This window comes from Helicoverpa armigera, chromosome 11 (genome assembly GCF_030705265.1).
Source record: "Helicoverpa armigera isolate CAAS_96S chromosome 11, ASM3070526v1, whole genome shotgun sequence".
Taxonomy (NCBI): domain Eukaryota; kingdom Metazoa; phylum Arthropoda; class Insecta; order Lepidoptera; family Noctuidae; genus Helicoverpa; species Helicoverpa armigera.
The window spans coordinates 7,450,738-7,471,967 of record NC_087130.1 but is presented as its reverse complement, the minus strand read 5'-3'; the positions used below and the strand labels follow the sequence as shown (position 1 = coordinate 7,471,967).

At 36.6% G+C, this 21,230-nt stretch overlaps 2 protein-coding genes across 6 annotated transcripts in view; one reads left to right on the top strand and one right to left on the bottom strand.

Annotated features, from left to right (window-relative positions):
• The window catches only part of LOC110380341 (glycogen-binding subunit 76A), a 43,586-nt gene extending 40,162 nt beyond the window's left edge, over positions 1-3,424 (top strand). For all 5 annotated transcript variants that reach the window (XM_021340294.3, XM_021340293.3, XM_021340292.3 and 2 more), the window contains exon 2: positions 636-3,424. In XM_021340294.3, the coding sequence (XP_021195969.3) occupies positions 642-2,327 (1,686 nt within the window). In that variant the 5' untranslated portion in view covers positions 636-641 and the 3' untranslated portion in view covers positions 2,328-3,424. The remainder of the gene's footprint in view (positions 1-635) is intronic.
• A 1,504-nt stretch (positions 3,425-4,928) lies between these two features.
• Positions 4,929-21,230, bottom strand: part of LOC110380344 (heparan sulfate 2-O-sulfotransferase pipe) — a 78,026-nt gene continuing 61,724 nt past the window's right edge. The window contains exons 4-10 of the mRNA XM_021340296.3: positions 18,205-18,293; positions 15,457-15,676; positions 13,790-13,928; positions 12,184-12,340; positions 7,033-7,157; positions 6,390-6,544; positions 4,929-5,274 (exon numbers count right to left, since the gene is read on the bottom strand). Of these exons, the coding sequence (XP_021195971.3) occupies positions 5,048-5,274; positions 6,390-6,544; positions 7,033-7,157; positions 12,184-12,340; positions 13,790-13,928; positions 15,457-15,676; positions 18,205-18,293 (1,112 nt within the window). The 3' untranslated portion in view covers positions 4,929-5,047. The remainder of the gene's footprint in view (positions 5,275-6,389; positions 6,545-7,032; positions 7,158-12,183; positions 12,341-13,789; positions 13,929-15,456; positions 15,677-18,204; positions 18,294-21,230) is intronic.

Sequence of the window (21,230 nt, the reverse complement as noted above, 5' to 3'; positions counted from 1 at the left end):
AGCGCCAAATAAAATATGATTTGGGAAATATTTTGTCTGAGATTTCTCATAAATATTTTGAAGAATTTCAGTATCTACTTCTATTTATTTTCAATTTTCCAACTCTATATATATTCAAATAGTTCCACTTCATCCGCGATATTTATTGTACATTATGAGGCATTTGATTAAGTACTATTACGATAAATCGGGTCTTGCAGGGTTGCTAGGAGGGCTAAGACTAGACATATAAATTTTACATCAGCTGTGCATTTATACTATCTAGTTCATGTGTCCGTGGGTCCCTCTGCTCACAGAGCAATGTAATTTTATTATCTTATCGAGGTCGTTCACTTTTGACATTCAACATTCATTTTGTGATAGCGAAGAATAAATAGCTGATGACCGCATAAGTTGACAAGATTTATAGAAAATCTGGCTGTGCAGAAAATGCATTCTTTCGGTACCAAAATAGGCTGAAAGTTTTGAATTCTTGCATTTTGTATGCAGCTGTTATTTCGCTCTCTTACGATCTCTGTCGGTGCCAAAATGAATAAAATAACCATCTAGGTCACCTTTATATTATAAATAGCCTCCTCACCAGAAAACAATCTGCAAGCGGTTCAATATGTAATAGTTGAATTTGTATGTTTCAGACGCAGATGAGCGGAGATCGAGCAGGGTCGCAGTGCGGACTGACCTCGCTGCTGCCGATGTCGTGCGGCAGGCGTGCCGCGGCGTTCGCGCGCGACCTGCACTCGCGGCTCAGCAACCTCGGCGGCGCCAGCGACGACCACTGCGAGAGCAGCTGGCTGACGCGCGACGCCACTGTGCCGCACCGGGCAACCACCTCCACCGCCGCACGAGACCTCGACACCTTCTACGACTTCGAGCTCGAGTGCGAGAGCCCCTCCAGCCCCGTCGATGAGTACGAGCCCGCCTTCCCTGAAAGATCTCCTACCGACAACCAAGAACAACCGTTTTACGACGTTGACTCTGAACCCGAAAAACCTAAAGAACAAACAAAATTTTTATTACAGCAACCAGACAAAACGAAAAATGGTTTCATATTTTCTACCGCCTTTTATACGGAGTGCACTCCACCAGTGAAACTTCAGCCAATTCCCAGGGAAAATGGACACGCAGATAAACGTTTATATTCGGCCATTACTTTTGAGGGTTGTGCTCGTCAAAATAGCTTCGATGAAATCGACTGTGCCGCCAAACCCATTGCTGCCTTAGAAACAGACTCTTTTAGTTTAACTAACTTTCAAAGTGCCACAATAGACAGTGACTCAGAATTCGAATCTGCCAAGAGTGAACCTTCAGACATTGTTGAATTTGAGGAAGACTTTCAAAATGAGAAAAGCACCGAAACCTACACAACAGAATGCGTGGAAAACTTATCACTCGCTGAAGCTGAAATTCCGCTTGATGAGGAAACGCCGACAGAAGCCCCAGAACAAGTTTTAGAGACAGAAAAAGTTACACGCAATGAACATAGGCCTGAACCGTTACACATAATAACCAGTGAAGTTCCTATAGAAAACGAAGTATTGCCTACACCTGAAGTCGAGCCGTCCATTTTGAGTGCAGAAAGTAATGATGAAGATCAAAAACAAACAGAAACAGAAATAGAAGATGACCGACCACAACGTGTTCGGCGCTGCTCTTCACTCAAAACTGGTAAAACGCCACCCGGTACGCCAGGACGTAAAAAGATCGTTCGTTTTGCGGATGTCTTAGGACTGGATCTTGCGGATGTTAAAACCTTTATGGATGAAATTCCAGTTGTACCAAAATCCGCATATGACGACCTCACTGGGTGTGATGTCCAGAGTACCCCACCTGCCCGGCCTGCACCTCGGCTTGGAGCACTCACACTGGTTCCACTATTCCAACTACCAGTGGACATCACAGATAAACTCGAAACGCAAAATGTGTGCCTTGAAAGTGCGCGAGTATGCGACGGCGTACACGTCACCGTGTGCGGCTCCGTGCGCGTACGAAACCTGGACTTCCATAAGACTGTACACATACGCTACACAATGAACAGGTGGAAAACGTACACGGACCTGCAAGCGTCCTATGTGCAGGGATCGTGCGACGGTTTCTCAGACCGCTTCCAATTTGTATTGTACGCTCCGGCGATATCGTCGGGACAGCGGTTGGAGCTGGCCGTGAGATTCTTGTGCAAGGGCCAACAGTTCTGGGACAGCAACAGCGGCGCTAACTACTGCTTCGACTGCTTGGCGCTGGGCCCGATGACAGCCGCCAGTGCGACGAACGCGCCGGCAGCGTCGGGTCCGCTGCACCCCACTGTGGACTGGCACCCGTCGTTCTACTGACGCGGCCGCGAAGAGCCGCGAGGTGACAGTGTCGAGGCGACGAGCAGCGCGTCCGCCGCCGCGCGGGCCGGCGAACACATTCCTGCGCGGGCTGCCCGCCGGCGGCCCCGGGCGAGGCAGAGCGGGCGTCCTGAGCTCTTCAATTGATGAGGCTTCACGTTGTAAAGCGTACTTGTGATATAAATTAGACTAGGCGTAGATATTGAAATCGACGAGTGTGCGACTCGTCTTCAGAGTGCCATTTTGCAATAACGATGTTTCGAGTTAATATAGAATGTTTGTATATTTCATAGATTTTCGTTCATACTATGTTAACTGTAGCGTAGCGTCCCGTAGGACAATAAAATGTGATGTTTGTGTGTGCGGTGAGTGCGGCCGCGCCTCTACACATATACATATATACATAAATATAAGAGAGACGAATTCTGAATGATATTAATTAATATTTTAATACATTTTTATGACATTATTAGACCTTTGTAATAATTATAATATGTCGAGTTAAGAGTATCACGGTATCACCTAGATAGAAAGATTTTATTCACATAACGTCTTAATGAACTGTAGATAATACGAATATCCCTAGTTATAGCATCTTTGGTGACATAATATATCTTCCTTGTTACGCCGTTGTAAAGTTTTTAAATAGTTAAAGTAGTATAAGAATAAGAACAATGTTATTAAAAATGTTTCGAAACTACGAATCCTATGCGAATATTGTAACTAAAATATTTTATATCGATGTTTTAATCTGGATATATTTATATTTTATATTTTTATAATCACGGTATCATGACATACTTCCTATGTGAGAACTGATAAATAATAGCCAATTGTTAATTCAGTTTTGAGATTTTAATAAATGAGACTATTAGAAATTACGAAATTAAATTATTGTTACTTTTAAGCGATATTATAATTTATTTATTAGGCCGATCTTTTGTCTATTTTGTATATGTACCTGAATTCTTAAAATGTGGCCATATTAATTTTAAACAATTTGAATGCTATCCTTATGAACTATTATTGTTACTCTTATAATTGACTCCTGTTTTATAATAAATACATACCTAATAAATTAATGTGCATAATTATGATCTGGTGGTTTATCTTATATGCCCTGAAATATTAATAGTGATACTTAGTTCCTGTATTTGGATAAAGCGAGCTCGTTAAATTAAATTTTAGCAATTGGCCAAATGAAATCAGACAAAAGGTAGGTAAATATGATCAGGTGCTTCAAGCAAGAAAACAAGGATCCAGTACGTTAAAGAATTGAACCAGCCATACTGGTCTTCAGAATTAATAAAATAAAAGGAATGTTTGGGCATGCTCATCATAAATCGGGATATATGGCTCAGTCAATTTAAACATATAATGGTACTTAAATAACAGAAATTCGCAGTCGCAAAAATTGGTGGATACCTTTGGTTCACTATTATTAAAAGTAAAATATTAAAGACCACATCGACTACCTCGATATTCGAGGTCAAAAGTCGAACTTTTGGTAAGTGGGCTAAAAGATTTTGGTATACATATACATATAATCACTATGGACTCATCCCAGGTGCAGCCGGACATACCTGAATCCTCTATCCATTATTGAAAAGTTGTGCATTCAGAAGATGCCCAATTCATTTATACTTGTAATGGCGCCCAACGTGGGACTACATCTGTTACATACCAAGGCCCAGGTCTCTAGAAGAAACAAAAAACTGTTTAAACTAAGTAAGTACTTTAATTACAGAATCTTAACAATTAGCAAAATATTATATCACAATTACACTTTAATTTGATCGCGTAATAAATAATTTATTGCAGCCTAAGGTACAGATCATCAGGTAGAGATTTAGGGAAAGACTGACAGAGCTGAATTATTTAACTCTGTATTACACAATAAAATAATAGAATCACCATTCATTCAAAGAGATAGGTAGTTTTCTTAAGCTAAGGCATTATTACTAAAATATACAATTTCATAAAAAATGGAAGCTGTACTTATAACGGTTGCCGCTTAATATAAAAATATGGACATCACTTAAATAATTAATTACAATAAATAGTTACATTTTCGCGCCAATAGCCAAGATGGCGGCGATCACGACTTACACAACAACAAACAATACGAAGCTTTACGTCTAATCTTTTAAATATCCTAATTCGTCATTAGTTTATCAATTTACTGGCAAAATGTACACCGTTACTATTTTTCATTCGCTTTTCTATACATATTCTTTATTCACATAAATTAAATAATAAACTACATTAATTGTTATCTATCAGAAAGACAGGTAAGTCTTGTTTTAACGAACCTACGTATATACAAACTTGTATTTTAAGTAAAGGCATATCAAAGAGAGGAATAAGGACTTTACAATAGGTACATAGGTACCGTGACCGTGTATTTCCGAAATATTTGAGTCGTAATTCACTGGCTAGGCTCTTTAACTTCTAACTTAAATTCGATCAAATAGCCAGAAGATTTATTTAACTTTAATAACATGAATTCATTCTTCAATAAGGAGGTTATTTTCCAACGAAGAGACCAAAAATAAATCCACCATGGCCACAAACAAGCCTTTACAAAAATAGTCTAAATAACAAAGAACTCAAATATTACGTTTCAGTCACTGGATACATCAGCATCAGTCCTCCATTTTGAAATTCATCTCCTCACTTCAAAGTCTAGAAGGGATGGGCTACCCATCAGATTAATACGGTTATACTCTTGGGGTCTTATGTGCCCTTCGTGTTCTAGAGCTACGGGGCGTAGGGACCGTAATTGTGGGGTCCCTAAGAGCCCTGAGTTGCATATGTAACCTCTGTTTGCAAAACTCGTAGAATTCTATCTCCCTAGTGAAGTTTGCTCGGACGATCTGCTTGACTTCTTCGGAGACGGGAGGCTTGAAGGCGTTGCGGTTGATCCGGCTGAATGTGTTCATCTCTTCTGTAAGTTGGAAATGGTGTGAAGTGAGTATCTTGTAAATAAATATGACAAATCTAAGAGTTAAGAGAGGGGGTCTTCTGAGTATGATATTATGCTATCATAATCGTTAGGTACTAATAGCTACTTTAAATGTGAAAGTCTGTCTGTCGCGCTGCCAAGTCTGTATGTCAAACCAAAAAAAGGAGGAATAAAGTCTGAAATCAGTAACCTTCATAGAGCAAGCATGGTGTTTAACGCTCAATCTTTCTCAGGGGGATAATAAAAAATGGCTGGTGATCATGATGATGAGATAGTCTAGAATTCAAGACAGGACATAACTAGAATACATTTTATCCTGTATGAGAGCCTTTTGGAATAACCAGTTATATCTGGTAATTTTACCTACATAACATCATAACAGTTTGAATTGATAACACATGACGCACCAAATGCAATGGTATCTGTTCGCTATAAATAGCTCGAGAGGATTTACGCAGTGGAGTGAGGTAGGTCAAGTCGATACCGCATACCTATCATATGGTTTGTATTGGACAATTAGTATTCGGCTGAGTAATCGGCTTATGATTAATTTTCTGCTTCCTCAAATCAAGAGGTTTCTCTTGTTATGTTTTATTTTTAGTAACATTAGCTTTGAAATAAGTGTCAAAGAAAGAATATGATAGCGCAAGAACAAGATTTTCTATAAACTCAATATATACAGCTCATATATAATTTATATGCTTGAAGAGTGAGTACTTGAAGAACATACATAGCAAATAGAATAGGACTGCTTGATTGAATGGCTTTTTTAGCCAGTTCACCGACAGATTATAAACTCAACGAAAATATTTTATCAACCCAATTAGTCGTAGATAATAACTGCCGAAAAGTAGACAAGATTCCATTTATCTGCATAAATCTACGGCAGTCAATAATAACCCTTGTTACGGTCATTTGATACGAAGAAATGAGTCATGTTGTGTGGAAAGTTTTGAGTATTAACGTGGATGGAAGAATACGACAAAACGAAGGATTAATTTATTGTCTGAAAGTGGTTAGAACGAATGAGATGAAAAAATTGTGCCGACCCCAATAAAATTACTGTACAGGCAGAAGGATGATGAGTGAATACTAACCCCAGTACAGTTTGAGTGCTCCCTGGAAGAACCTGGGCACGTATCTCTCCAGCGCCAGCAGCGTCGAGTTCATATCTTCGAGAACTCCCACCACCGCGTATTGCTCTTCCACCACGCGCTTGGCGCGCTGCAGGGCTTCCACACTGTTGAAGGGGCTGGAATAACATAATAAACATAATAATTAAAATTATATATTATGAAGATGCAAAAGCTTTAATAAAAAGTTCATGTAATTCGATATGGACGTAAGTTAAATCAGAGAAATAATATTTTAAGCGCCTTCAGAAATAGTCATAGCAATGTTTGCTCAGACGTGCAGTGCGCATGCGCATTTTATTTTGTAATCTCCACCTGTTTTCCGTCTTGTGATTACTGAACAAACGTTTTTAAACATAATCGCTTTAATTCGTGCATTTATTTCACGAGTTAGCTGAAGATGGGGTGGTGTTTTCAGGCTTTATAAAAACCCTCTTTTTCTTTCACTATCACCGTTTCCACAACACACAAGTCAAAATCAAATGAAATAAGAGTACCGACATACATAAACCAACCTAGATACTTTGCATATTTTGTTAACTTGTAAGGTACTAAAAAACTAAAACTACACCCGCATGCATGGATTCTATAGTAAGTAGATACTTACGTGCACTGTGGCTCATGTCCGCAGAAGAACAGCGTTTGTCTCCGATGGTCACCGATACCCTCGTGAGTCTGACCTTCCACGTAGCGGCACTCGCGATCACCACTCAGGACACAGGTTTCAAAGTCCTGGAATCATAATATTATAGTGAGTAAATAAAAAAAAACTCTACCTACTAACACCTAAAATAAAACTGAAGAAATTGTTATGTTGAACGCGAAAATCACAGGAACTACTGGGCCCATTTGGAGTAAGTATTCTTTCAGTATTAGATAGCCCATTCACCAAGGTAGGCTTTAGGCTACTTTTATCTGACTGCATGAAATAGATCAAACAGGAGGTGGGTAAAACCGTTGGCGGAAGATAGTACCGAAATAAAATAAAATGAGGGGCGTAGCCAAAAAATCTTCCTTATTATGTTTTAGTGCCACAGGCGACAGTCGAACTAATAATAAAGATGTTCATACGCAGGTACCTACATATTAGTTTTTGCGCACATTATGTTACCTCGTCATCCTCCCATCTATTTTGTCGAACAATATTTTTAATTATCGAACGCTTATTATCACAGGTCAGACTAAATACTAAGTACTTTCAGTTTTTTGCACAAGTAATTATATCATCAATTTTTTTGCTTATGCAAAACTAATTTATTTTTTATGCGATGCTAACTAAGTTGGCGTTTTAGCGAGCTCTCTTCAAGGCGTGAACTTAAAACTTATTCCATTGGTATATTACCTATGTAGGTGCACAACACATGCGTACATTGAAACGGTAGGCTGATTGGGTGTCTGCAATCATCCAGTTTATCAACGAAATTAGATCTGTTGGTTTAATGAGGTTCTAATGTATGTTCGAATTCTTTTGCGTATCAAAGACACGTAGTCAAAAGTACTATCGCTTTCTATTAATGTCACAGCGATAATAGGAATCATTTATATTGATCTGCCTACCAGGCCTAGCAAGAATTTCACTATTGATTAGACCAATTACTGCATAACTTCAAATGAAATAATTAGTAAGACCCCCTTGAAAACAGTGGAAATCGCAACCTGTTTTGTCTTCAACTCTACTAGACATAGTTACACAATTCCACCGTATTACGCTTAAATAGTTTTGAAATGGTAATCACAACAATAAAACAGTTACAGCAAAGCTTACTGGTTATTCCAAAGACCACTGTAATCTAAGAAAGGTATTCGAAACAGCTTCGCGAATCGAGAGCATGTCGGCCATTTGTACTTAGTTTGAGTGCGGAAAAGCCACAATAATGCATTTCCTGAGCCTTTTGATCGATAGCCGGCTTCTTAGATACGCATCGCGTGTAGGCAAGATAGTGGCGAGTGAAAATAGGGCGAGTGGGCGGCATTACATGATCTATAATTCATAAATAGAAATGGCTTTACGATAATATCTGCATATTCGAATAAGCTTCTATGAAATCTTAGAGATTTGGTGTAGCCTGATGCAAATGTTTGAAGCATTTTCAACAAATTGAGAGCGACTTTGAGAGAAATAGAGACAAGTTAAAAACGCCATTAAAATTATATTTTTTTTTAAAGAGAAAATATGTTCAACATTAAAGAAAAAAATATGCGAGTAATTCATATTATTGTTCTGTTTGCTAAGCATAACGAGATGAAAAAATACTTAGAGGAGCTAGTGATGTGCTGACTTTAATACATGTAATTAATTTTACTTTTATGTATTATTTTATGTAAAAAGTTGATTCCTATTTTGCCGACGAATTTTAAGAAATACTTGTTACACAATAAATAATATTATATTTTTTACCACAGCCTTCAATTGTTTTGTCAGTAAATGACTTAAAGCTAATTCATGTGTCCAAAAATATCTAGGCTTTCGCAAATTACTTATCTAAATGTACCGGTTCAGATTTTAACGAGCTTTAACCACAACAATAATTAGTTTCGACTGGTGACCTAATTTCGATTAGTTACATTCTAAATGTGTTTACATTTAGTTCAGAAATACCTTTTGAATTAGGTCATTAGATTTTGCATATTATCATGAAATTCTCAATATGCGAGTGCCTTACAAAAAATTAAGTGACACTTTCCACTACACTTTCCTTCAATTTAATCTCCTAGCTAAAAAAGCCCTTAATTAATAAAAAAACACACTTGAATATATGTGCTATTCATTTAACAAGACGAGAATAAACAGTCATAAAGGTGCCATTGGCGTCAATTCTCATAAAATACAATCCTTATAGCCCTCTCGATCACGATTGCACCATCTCACTAAGGTGCAAATATGCAATTTAAGTGACCAGTTTAGATTCTAGATTAAGAATCCGAATGGCAATTGCTACTAAAATAGCAATAACGATTTATGTACGATAAAGGACCTGTAAGTGAGTTCTTTAATTATTTTTTCTCACAGATAAAAGAGATTTAAGAGCCGTGCATAATAATTTTAATTATATCTTAATAACAGTTATAAAACAATATCTCCTACTGAAGCTATAGGGCGTAATAGCCAAATAATAGGTACAATTTTCATTCATAAAATCTAATAGTTATTTAATCTCATAAGCAATTGGAAGAAGCTAGAAATGCTACTGCAACACAGATTTCCAAGTTAATAATAATTATTAGAAAATTAAAAAGTATCATAAACCCATTATCTATTCGATTCAATAACACAGTAGTTATGGCGCACAACACTGTTCTATTAGCGCAGTGAACATCACTAGTAGCTCGTTAACTGCTCAAAACTGATGTATCATTCCCATCAATACATTAACCCAATTAATCCGTGAATCGTTAGACGCATTGCATCGATTTACTTTTCTTTGTAAGTGATCGATCGTGAGCATCGATTCGTGCCCGATAGCGTCGTGACCGAGTGATCTGGTCGATCTGAACTCTTGACCATGGGATTCCACTGTTCTACTGAATGAATGTTCTGACAGCACTAACGGGCCCGTCTTGAAAAAATGGGGAAATTCGACACAGAGAATCGAATCGAACAACAATCGGAAAATCGGTTGTCAATTAAAGTCCGGATGGTGGAATTTGATGGGCTTGAAGTGGGTTTTCGGAGCAAGTAAATCGCGAAAGCTTGAGAGTTTACTGGCCCGTAATGATAATACCATGGTTATTGGCCATGGCGTTAACGGTCGCATTAAAAATTGATTTATACACCAGAGATGAGCCGGGGTATAATTGTTCTGCTATTGTGTTGAGAGAAATCGTGATAGGAACAAGTTATTGTTTGAGTTGTATGTATATGTATGTTAAGTCTAATGATGCCTATGTCAGCTTAGCATGTAATATTAGAGGTCATAAACACAACGGTTTGCTGCGCTAATTTCGGGACTTCACTCTCTAGTATAAAATTGCCTTCAGAAACGACTTGAGGCTCCGCTTTTGAAAACTGTTCAAAAACTGCGTAAGTAACGTATAATGAACCTTCCGAAGAATGAAATATTTTCTAATAAAATCACATAATCGAACCAACAAGTTATCACATAGTTGATATTGTACAGCCAACTGTAGGTAGCCTAACATTCCTAGGTAATGGTATCAAGGATCAACTCCCGCGCAGCTTGCGGCTCGGCACGTGTTCAATTTTAACCGATTCTTCGGCAAATTGACGGCCGATCAACCCGCTGTGATTCGATGCCTATCTGACAGTTTACTTCACAAAAACATAGATTTTTTGTAAGATACCGAAAACAGCCGAATAAAGTTTGTAAGTATTTCAGATGTTTTTGCTGTAACTGTGTGGATAAGAGAATGTTTTTCTCGGATTTAAGAAAAAATATTACGATACCAAGTTTAACAAGTTTCCAAGAATGTAGTTTGCCAAGTTGAGGTTAATTAGGCAAGTCTTTGTGAAAAAATGCAGACCTCACGATATTGGATTTTTTATACAATAAAAAAACGACAAGATACCATTTTCACCGATACTTAAAAGCATTGGCGATCAAAAATCGTGTCTGCATTTCCAGATTATGTTATTCAGCCTAATAGATGGCTGGTTACGATCATCCTATTACCTACACGTTTCAGGGTACACTATAAAGTGTTTCCAAGTAATTCTAGCCAAACTGCAATCACGAACAATATGTGCTGCAGCGATAATCATGGCTGCATGAAGCGCTTTATTTCAAACCAGATCATTTTCACCGTTAGCAAATAAAAACCTATCTCGTAGGTACATAAACGAATGGAGATCATGCCACGATTGCTAAGTAACAATAAAAAAAAACTAATAGCTAACACGTTTCTCACACGGGTTCGTTATCAAAACTATGAATATCTTAGTGTGTATTGCAATTGAAGCAATTCTATTGATCTTGATATGGCTACTGTTTTCGCCAAAGAAAATAATACTTTTAAAGTGTCACCAAGCAAATCACCAGACATAAAGTATTTATTTGAGGGGATTGAAATACTAAATGGAGGCTACAAATTTTCATCTAGGCTGACATTAAACTAACTAAAGTATTTATGCAGAAATACTGAAAAACTTATTCAACTTCATGCTAAGTTGAAAGTGTTTGAAACCACTAAAAAAACAAAGCAATTACATAACTACGTAGTCTATCAAAGGCAAAAATCTCGACACTTAATTAGCTACTAATCCCCTATTTAGCTTTTATTTATCCTGTCATAACGCGATTGACATGCATTGTGCACGCTTCTAGATCAGATAACAGGCAGACGCGATGATTAATAGCTATGATGAATAATTGCATGTCGACTTTTTTGTAGCATTGTAGGTGTCAATGTGAACACCATGTGGTTGAGTGTTCAAAAGCAATGGTCTATGTGAGCGATATACTTATGTGTTTATAACTGTTGTAATATGTGAACGATATGCTCGTACTTATATTTAGAACTTTACGTTTGCTATTAGAATATTGCTAATATTTAAAATAAAGATTCATGGACATTGGTATCCATTAACACCAGAAACAAAATCGTTTAAGCCTGAAACGACATGACATTTTGCTTACAGAAAACCTGAGATATATGTATACAGTTACAGGATAAGGTACACACACACGTCAAATAGGCTTGGTTTGATGAAAAACTATTATTCCCATACCCAAATCTCCCTTCCCATATACCAAAATATTTAAGCCCAATTTTCTTTTTTAGTATATAAATGGAATCTTACCTTTTTCAGCCATGCAGGGTCAGGCAGCGGAAGGTCGGGGAAGGCCCTCTTCCTCTCCACGTAGTACCACGGAGCTCTGACGTAGTAGTACCATGAGATCACCCTCTCCACCGGGTCACGGACCACATTCACGTATATTGGCGACGGGAAACCCAACCTGGAATATTTTGTTACCAATCAATAAACTTGAAAATAGGGTAAAGAAAATCAAGAAACTTTTTTTTATCTGAAAGCGCGTACTTCTTCGAAGTGGCGGGTCAAAGGCCTTTTCCAGCCCGAGATAAGTCTATAAAACGGTTGCTATTTTTAGCTCGGATAACCTTCCATCATAAAGTATCTTCTTTTTTCCGTCTATATTTTTCTAGATAATTGAATTGCAGCACAATAACAATTCCCGCAACTCATAATAGACAACAACCTATCTATGTCATCCATTGACATCATCAGAAGTTTTTGTAACTGCTGAAAAACTGTAGATAAAATTCAATGCAATCAAAAGTTAAATGAAAAACAGTTGCACCGAAACGCAATATTCTGCTCTCGTTACAACGGCCGATGGTTAAACAATAGAGATTAAATACACTGTTTTTACACGTGCCTCTGTTCTGTAATTAACACTAACAAGAGAGTCACCTATCAGGTAATAGTTGCTCGCAATTAACGCTACCTCATTCATTAATCATGTTATATTTACTTCTATACAACCAATAAAATTTGGTGCAGTGTGATTGATGTTTGAGTGTCGGCGGCTTCGTCTTAAAGCCAAATGGAACAGTGAGTCAATGCGTAAATATGAGTATCAGTGCCTTGAATGACAGCCGCGGGTCTGTTAAGTTTTTGTTTCATATCATTGAAGATTTAGCGCCAGATACCGCTAGTTCATGCATCATTTGAGGCTTTGAATGGTTTCCGAACTAATAATTGGTTTTGAATGTAAATGGTTGCAGTTTGATTGTCTGAGTCCCAGATCATGTCTGGCGTATTTTTTATTGTAGTTGTACTTTCATAGTTTTGATATTGCAGAAGTTTACCCATTACGGTTTGATTTAACAATTTGCAAACATAAATACAGCGAGGAGTTTTGATGTTTATTTTGTTTTCGATTCGCTCATTTCACGGCTCAGTCGCCGGCGGCGGTTTGTGCCTCTCAAGCTCTCTGCTATTAGTATCGCGAATTCACAACCACTAACTTAAATAGTACATACAAGTCGTAGATCCCTAAAACTTTGAAAGGCTTTCATTGTAAAGTTACCCTGTTATATTTCCGTCGAACCTTAAGGCAATGTTATTAAAACTTCACGCCAGGATTCATGATACAACTTCAACGTTATTTTGTTTCTTTTTGCAAAATATAAGTTTTCTTGGTTCTTTTTTTAAAATTACTTTCACGATATTTTTCTACAATCTTACCTCGGAGTCTTATAAAAAAATTACGCTACATTTTTACTATCATGAAATGTCAGCTGTATTAAGAGGAACGATCAAGAAACAAAGGCAGCTGGAATGAATGTTACTCATGAGATGACGTCAGATGAAGTATGGAAGAGGAAGACGGGGTACGGCGACTCCAATACTGCAAGAATGATGAAGATAAATGTTAGCTTACCTGGTGAAGTTGGTGTAGCAAACGTGTTTGATGTAGGAGGCCGGGGGGTCATAGCTGGACACCAGACTCGCGAGGGCTACTTGGTCGGCTGGCGCCAGCCGAATCGTCTCCACGCGCTGAACTGCGTCTCGGTGGAAACCTACACACAGGTAATACTAATTATTAGATTTTCATTTCTATGTTCTTGTAGCTTCCATATATGTATTTACAACTACTAAAGGACACGACTTGGCCTAGTGTGGTAAATATATTCGCTCAAAATTAAATTACCTTTCAGTAATTATAAAATGCTTTACACAGGGCTATTTTACACATATCGATGTAAAATCTATGCTATGTCATAACAGCTAAGATTTTCCAATTAAATTAGAAAAGCTAAGTGGTAATAAACTTTATTGAAAGCTGAGCAAAATTAACCAATTGCCTTTACAAAAATGCCTATTAATGTATTGAATAGCTTTTGAAAATATTTGTCGTTAACATCGAACTATGTTAATATCATAGAGGTAATAGATATACTTATTTTCAACTAACTTGAAGTTTTTGAGATTGTCAATTATTTAATCAATTTTTTAAATCACATAGATTTTTATAAAGATTAATTTGCTTGTACGAATAAAGTAGGTCCATATATTCAGTTGTGGAATGTTTTCACAATCTTAAAACTTAATGAGCGCCTTTGCAATGACTGCGAGCGGCATTTTAGCGCCAGGACCAACAAACTCGCTAATGACCGGTGTATAAGAGAACTCGTTTACCAAATAAATTCAGCGCTTAATTGCTTAAGAAATTAAATATTTGAGTATTAAATTCTTAAGTGTTTCAGTGTAAGAAACTAAATCGCAGTCATTAATAATGATCAACTTTAATGGAGTTAATTAAATGTTTTTGGATATAAAACACGGTACTTATTAAGTACATTTATTTGAAGTGACCGTGTATACGTTTTATCGTTAATTGATGTAAAATTACTGTTTCTGAGAACTTCAATACAGACAGCACCTAAGAGCAGATTACACTAGTTTGCGGCAGTTTGATGAATACAAATATTTCTTATAGTCAACTTGCTCTAGCCAAACAGTAACAAATTGCGTGCGTATTTTACTCGCGAACCAAGGTGCGTGAACAATTCTGGTGGTATCCCGCCATTATATTTTCAAATCACGATGTGTTTGGTGCAAGCCCTTATTTGTTTCTGCGAACCATTTGTTACATGCAACCAAGATGCAGTTTAAAACATTGCTTGCACTAAATAGGAGCTAGTCTGCGCTTAGCAGGCAATCGATTACTGCACTCTTATGTTCTCTTATTTAATGACCAGCGTGTTTGGTCTGGAGATAATTGTTCCATATTTGTTTTGTTTAGATTTATAGCTGCAATAACAGAACTTGCAGCAGAAAATTAAATTCTTAATGTGGAGGAGCAATGTTTTTATTTAATGGGTTGTTAGACTTAGAACCTACTTATGATTTCTCTACATATTCTGCATCTTAGAATATGAAAGAAATGGTCTTATACTTTTGTTTTGGTATTGTACAATATAAACCTGAATTTCTATTTGTACTACCGTAGTTCTTAGACTAATTAAATTGGACGTTTACAGCAATTTTTATTACAACTTATATTTAAATAACTTCTGATTCTTTATTTACTCACTAAGTACTTACCAAACTGATTCTTATATGCCAGCCTATGCAGCAGTTCCATGAAGGTCTGACTGCCAACCTTAGGCACTCGATTGAAGAACAGGATCTCGGTGCCAGCCCGAGCCGTGTTGTTCAGCTCCCAGGGTTCTGGCACCAGCAGCTCATCCAGGTACTCCTGTTCAGCCTCCTGCTGAGAATCCTCAGGCTCAGCCTCTAGTGTTCGTTGGGGTTTGCTGCGCTCCTGGCGAAAGATAACCATGGAGGTAAGTTATAAGTTGTGGGATATCGGACTTCTTTGCTGGAGAGAGTTACCATCATGTGTTCTAAGAGCTAGAAATATTAGAGGATAACTTTTAAAAAATGTCATAAAGAAAAACGATGAATAAACAAACTGATATGTAGGTTTAGGTACAGGTAAGTATAGTATTTTAGTATTCATAAACTGTAGAAGTCCTATTTTGCAGGATAAATTCTCAACGAGTCAATTAAATATTATTAAATATGAGCTGCTTAGGTTTGCAAAAAGTAAACGAACATTGAACTCTATAAGGGTCTATGATCTCTAAGTAATAAAATTTCCATAAAGTTTTCCTTGCCCTTCCGCCTATTAATAGTTAGTAATGTGATCATGGTCATCGTAGTTTTCAAATTAAAGACGAGTATGCTAATGAGTCTGAGCATGTAAGTTTCTACTAACTCTATTGGAGAGTATACCTAAACGTTTTCTATTTTTTCGTACAGGAAATCTTCCACATTTTCTTATCTTTTTGTAACGTTAATCCAAAGATTAACGTACACAGTTCGCTTCAATTTTCATGGCTTTTCCTGAACTGCATATATAAAACAAAGCTTTTTCAGACTAATAAAACATATAAACCAGCCCTACTAGCCCAATTATTCGTCATTAGCGCTCAGAGAACAACATAAGCTTTTACCATCGGATGAAATAAAAAACTAGTTATAGGCGTTATACCTTTTTACAACCACCCTTGTTATCTTTGAAGATATAAACGAGTTATTCTTGCGTTAGGTGCAAAAGCATAAAAGTCTATTTAATAATTGCATTAATTAAAGAATACATATCCTTTACTTACGTCTGTCAGTACAGATAAATGTTTTTAACTTGCTATATTTAGACGAACCTAAGAATATGATTTGTATCCTCTAGGTGCCTGAAGGCTTAATTAATCCGTTCATAGCTATATTACTTGTTAATGTTCCCTTAGATTACGTCAGTCAGACGACTGTGACTGCGTTCACACGGAGATGATAGGGAGTCTAACCGCAATCTCGTTTGTGTTTATACGTAGTTAGGGCCTAATGTGAAGGTGGTGGAACCTAGTTAAGGTATATTTTCTGGGTTTTGGCATGAAATATAGAAAGATTACACATGACTTTTATCTTTTATCAGAAGAACTGACAAATGCTAACCTGATCCTAAAATTTAACGCAAAATGAACAGAAATGGAATCTCAAATTACTCATTTATACGTAAGGAAGTACTGCAAAGGTACTCCTAATATGCCTGATTAAGATAAAATTTTAAACCAAGCGTCTTCAAAAACAGAAGACAGTCAGACGATGGGTGTCCGCAGCCTATGATGAAATTGTAGTAAAATGCTACGTAACATAACGGATTTCGAAGTTTTTTCTAACTTGTCATTGTACTGAAACCGATCTGTTTGAACCGGTGGCTCACAGGTATGTCTATTATTAGATAGTGGACAGGCGCGATCACGATGAGAATGATTCCAACTCCATTACCTGTCAATGAGGGAGCCACTCGCGCTACAATGCCACTGTAATAGACTATTACTTTAGAAATTCGTACGCAATGTAAGTAAGTATAATTGTGTTATGTAGGGTTGGCTGTTAGTCTTATGGTCAGTCTTCTTTTTTATGAGCTAAAAACTCAATTATATCGGATCGTATTTTCGGTTCGTACCTTTAGAGGGAATGCTAAAAAAGTATGGATAAACCTATGTAACACTTAGACATTTAAAATTAAACAGTACACAATATTCACGTGAGAAAAACCTACCGATCTGTGGAAAGAGATAAATATTATTGGAGAGAACAAAATAGCAGTGTCAAATTGCAATCATTGTATTTTGGAGGCTTATGCCAAAAGGATAAAAACAAAGTCGAATTGCAAAGTACAAAATAACTGTACGCACTCTAAACGATGATAAATGAGTTATCATTCATTTATAATGATTTATTTGCAGATAAACTGTACATAGTATAAAGATACCTCAATTTATAAGGATCGGAAAAAAAACAATAGCGTTTTGTTTGCTCGTCAAACAATAATAAATCTAATTTATGATTGCTAAACGTGATAAATTAGTTATGTTATTTTGGCACATAGCTTTAGGTTTAATACTGTGTACTGTTATAACATTACTCTCATGCAGCCTACGACCAGATGAACAAAAAAGCTTTTGTTGTTCCTCTAAAGAATTATGTGTTATTTACTTCAGGTAAAATCTACATGAATAAAATATACTAGGGGTTTTCGACGACTCAGAGCTTATTTTTTACGGGGTTAAAGTATCTTAAAATAAAATGAAATAAGCAAGCAGTTTCTTAGCAATGACATAAACTAACGTAAGTACAATGCACCCTATAAAATCTCTCCGCGTACTTACTAACTGGTTCTTTAATTACCGAATTAGCTATAAAACCCGCTGATAAAAGAGATTGTAATAAAAAGGTTTTTAGCACCAGCCCTACACGCGTATACATAAAATGCAAGGTGTTACTCACTGCGCCGGTATGCCTCCTTATAGCTTCGAGAGCCACTTTGTACTCTTGCGCAGACGCATACGCGTGCTCCGTGCGGTCCGTAGGGACTCCTGGGGAAAAAGAAATGAATAACTTTAGTGAACGTTTATTATCAACTTAATATAATTATCAAAATAAATGTGACGACTCTGATTAATTGCAATTTTGATACAAATTGATAGGACTAATGAACTATTGTTCTAATTTGGATGTAGCTCTTGGAAAAACTAAAAAAATAAATATTTGACATGGACTGTATACTAATGTTGAGGTATCTTCAAAGTCGACAAAATGCACGCAGTGACCCCAACATAAAGAATAATAAGCGTGTTAAATACAATATAACAAACTACAAACTAACAACAAACCATAAATACCTCCATGGTTTTGTGAGATACAGCAGAAAACAACAGAGAAACGTGCAGTCCGAGATTGGGCGAGATAAGATTTTAAAGAAAGCTCATTGGAAATAGTCACTGAAGGCAAAATAACCAACTATAATCCACAAACCAACTTTAATTTATAGGTAACTCTAGAGCACGTCGTTTTCACAATTTATTTCTCAGTTAAACACAAATGTTCTTTTAAATTCCTTAATGTATACGCTTTTATTACCCGCAGCAAAAACAGCCACAAATGGAATGGACGCTAACACATAATTTACATCTTTTATAATTTCCATTACGTACAATTATATTAGTAGTTTGCGCGAACTGCGGCTGTTGACTCTAGAACTAATCGGACGAAATAAAATTACCGGTTGCGTATTAACTAAGTAACTCCGTGGAACTTTGCAGATGTTTTCAGAGAGTAAAAAACACCCCGTGCTACCTATTCACGAATAATATTGGTAAAAACGTTCGCAATGCTACAAACTTTTTGAGTTAGCTAACTTTGGTGCGGAGAGGCGCGGCGTGAGAAGAAAATGTTTGAAAAAAGAACGTTTGTAGTTTTATTTTTTGTTTTTGGTAACAATGTTGCCATATTACAAAAATTCATTTCATCAGCCAGTATCAATAAAAAATAGATGAATTAATAAAAGAAAGAACAAATTAATTTTTAAATACTAAAACAGACAATAGAATGGCACTCTGCCTTTTCCACCATCTTAAAAGTCTATAAATCACATTACTCTTCACCGATATCGCTTTATCCAAAGCATATCGAACCTCTTTGAGAACAGTACTACAATAAAGTGTTCCTGTTAGATAGTGCGACAGTAATACACTAGATTACATTTCCTTCGCACGACCCAACAGATGGAAATTGTCTTTCACAAATCGGTAATACGCCACCATTGTGTGTATAACATAACTGTATGACTTTCTTGTCATTGCTTTCGGGGTTAATGTGTAGCCATGATATATATTTTATGATTTGTCACCATTTTATTGTCACGCGCACAAGTTGGATTCAAGTTCCTGATACAGAAGCTCTTTTTTCGTTAATCTGTGAAAAGTGTTAAGAGTTTGGTAAGATGTTTTTGTATGTAGTATGATAACAATTGTGAGAACATATCATATCCAGCAATTGGCAACGCAGCACAAAATCTCAAGGGAACTTATCCATCATTATCTAAGCTCTTGCTAATTAGTTGTATATCTGTTTTGTGAGTGATGTTTAATAAAAATATATATTATATAAAAAACTATATTTTTTTGTACATAATGATATCTCCACAGCAATTTCCTCGGACACAATTTGTCAAGCTACACATTCTATTTTTATTTGGACCTTTCGTCTGCAATCACTGTGGTCGGGACCACCTGCAAGGAGCTTAATAAAAAACGAATTCAAAAAACATTCGAAGTCGCCATGAGACATTTATTCAAAACATTACCACCTATTTAAATTGTTGCACATTTAAAGTTGGCGCAGCCAATAAAAAAACAAATTGCATCCTTTTAATTAAAACAAAACTGATATGGATTCAAATTGATGTCTCATCCGGTACTTTCATTCTGCAAATAATTTTATAGCTTCGCATCCCCATTTATGGCTTTCGATGTTTTATCTGTATTCATGATTGATGTTTTTTTTTGAAGTACATACTTGCAATTTGAAATTGGAATAAAGCAAAACTTGTGGAAAGTCTAGGTTAAAACCTTCATGGTCGATTAGGTATCTTTAGCTCGCATTGGATCTGGGATAGTAGAATGCTATAGAACGAATGAGCGAGACCACTTAGCACAGTAACATATTATAAGTACTTAATTACTGGCAATTAAAGACATACATTATGAAAATGAGCCGAGGTGTGAGATCTAACAACTTTCTACGGAACAAAAGCGAATGATCAGCTTAATAGCCTTTTGTTCAGTTGTGCCCATAAAAGTACGTCTGAGACATTCGAGGTTAGCGAAAAATTGTTACAGTATGTTAAGATTTGTAATGATAAGCTACGGACCGTTACCTGATTGTGTGGTTCACAAGTATTGTCTGCTTAACAATGGTTGATAAGCGTTAATGTATCAGCGCCGAGAAAGGAAATGATAAAAATAAAGATGCATTTAAGAAATGCACCTTACATTTCATAAGCTTTTTTTAGGGCTGAACCCGCCCGTGCAGCTGAGCTGATTTTTGTATGTTGTAAGTTAAAACCCTACGCTATGATGATTATAAAATGAGCATACTTTTACACATTTTTTCTTGACACACTCCACTTTATACGATCTCCAGCTAATGCTAAATCACTTTATTATCCAAAGAAAAACTAACAATAAGAAATAGAACAAAAACCATTTGGTTACCATTAAAGCGTGAACCATACTAATAGGCTGTGCCTGATGGATTCATAAAAACTACATCTTCATTCCAAATAATAACGGCAACTAAGAAAATAAATAACACGGCTTCTTTGATAATGTGAGCAATAATGATATTGAAGAAAGAAAAACGAATCAAGTGTAGCGGAGCACATCCGGAGTCGGGAGCAGTGACGTCACGACTTGTGACCCCAATGAGCATGCACGACTCACGATTGACACGAAAATTGATACCTAAACGAA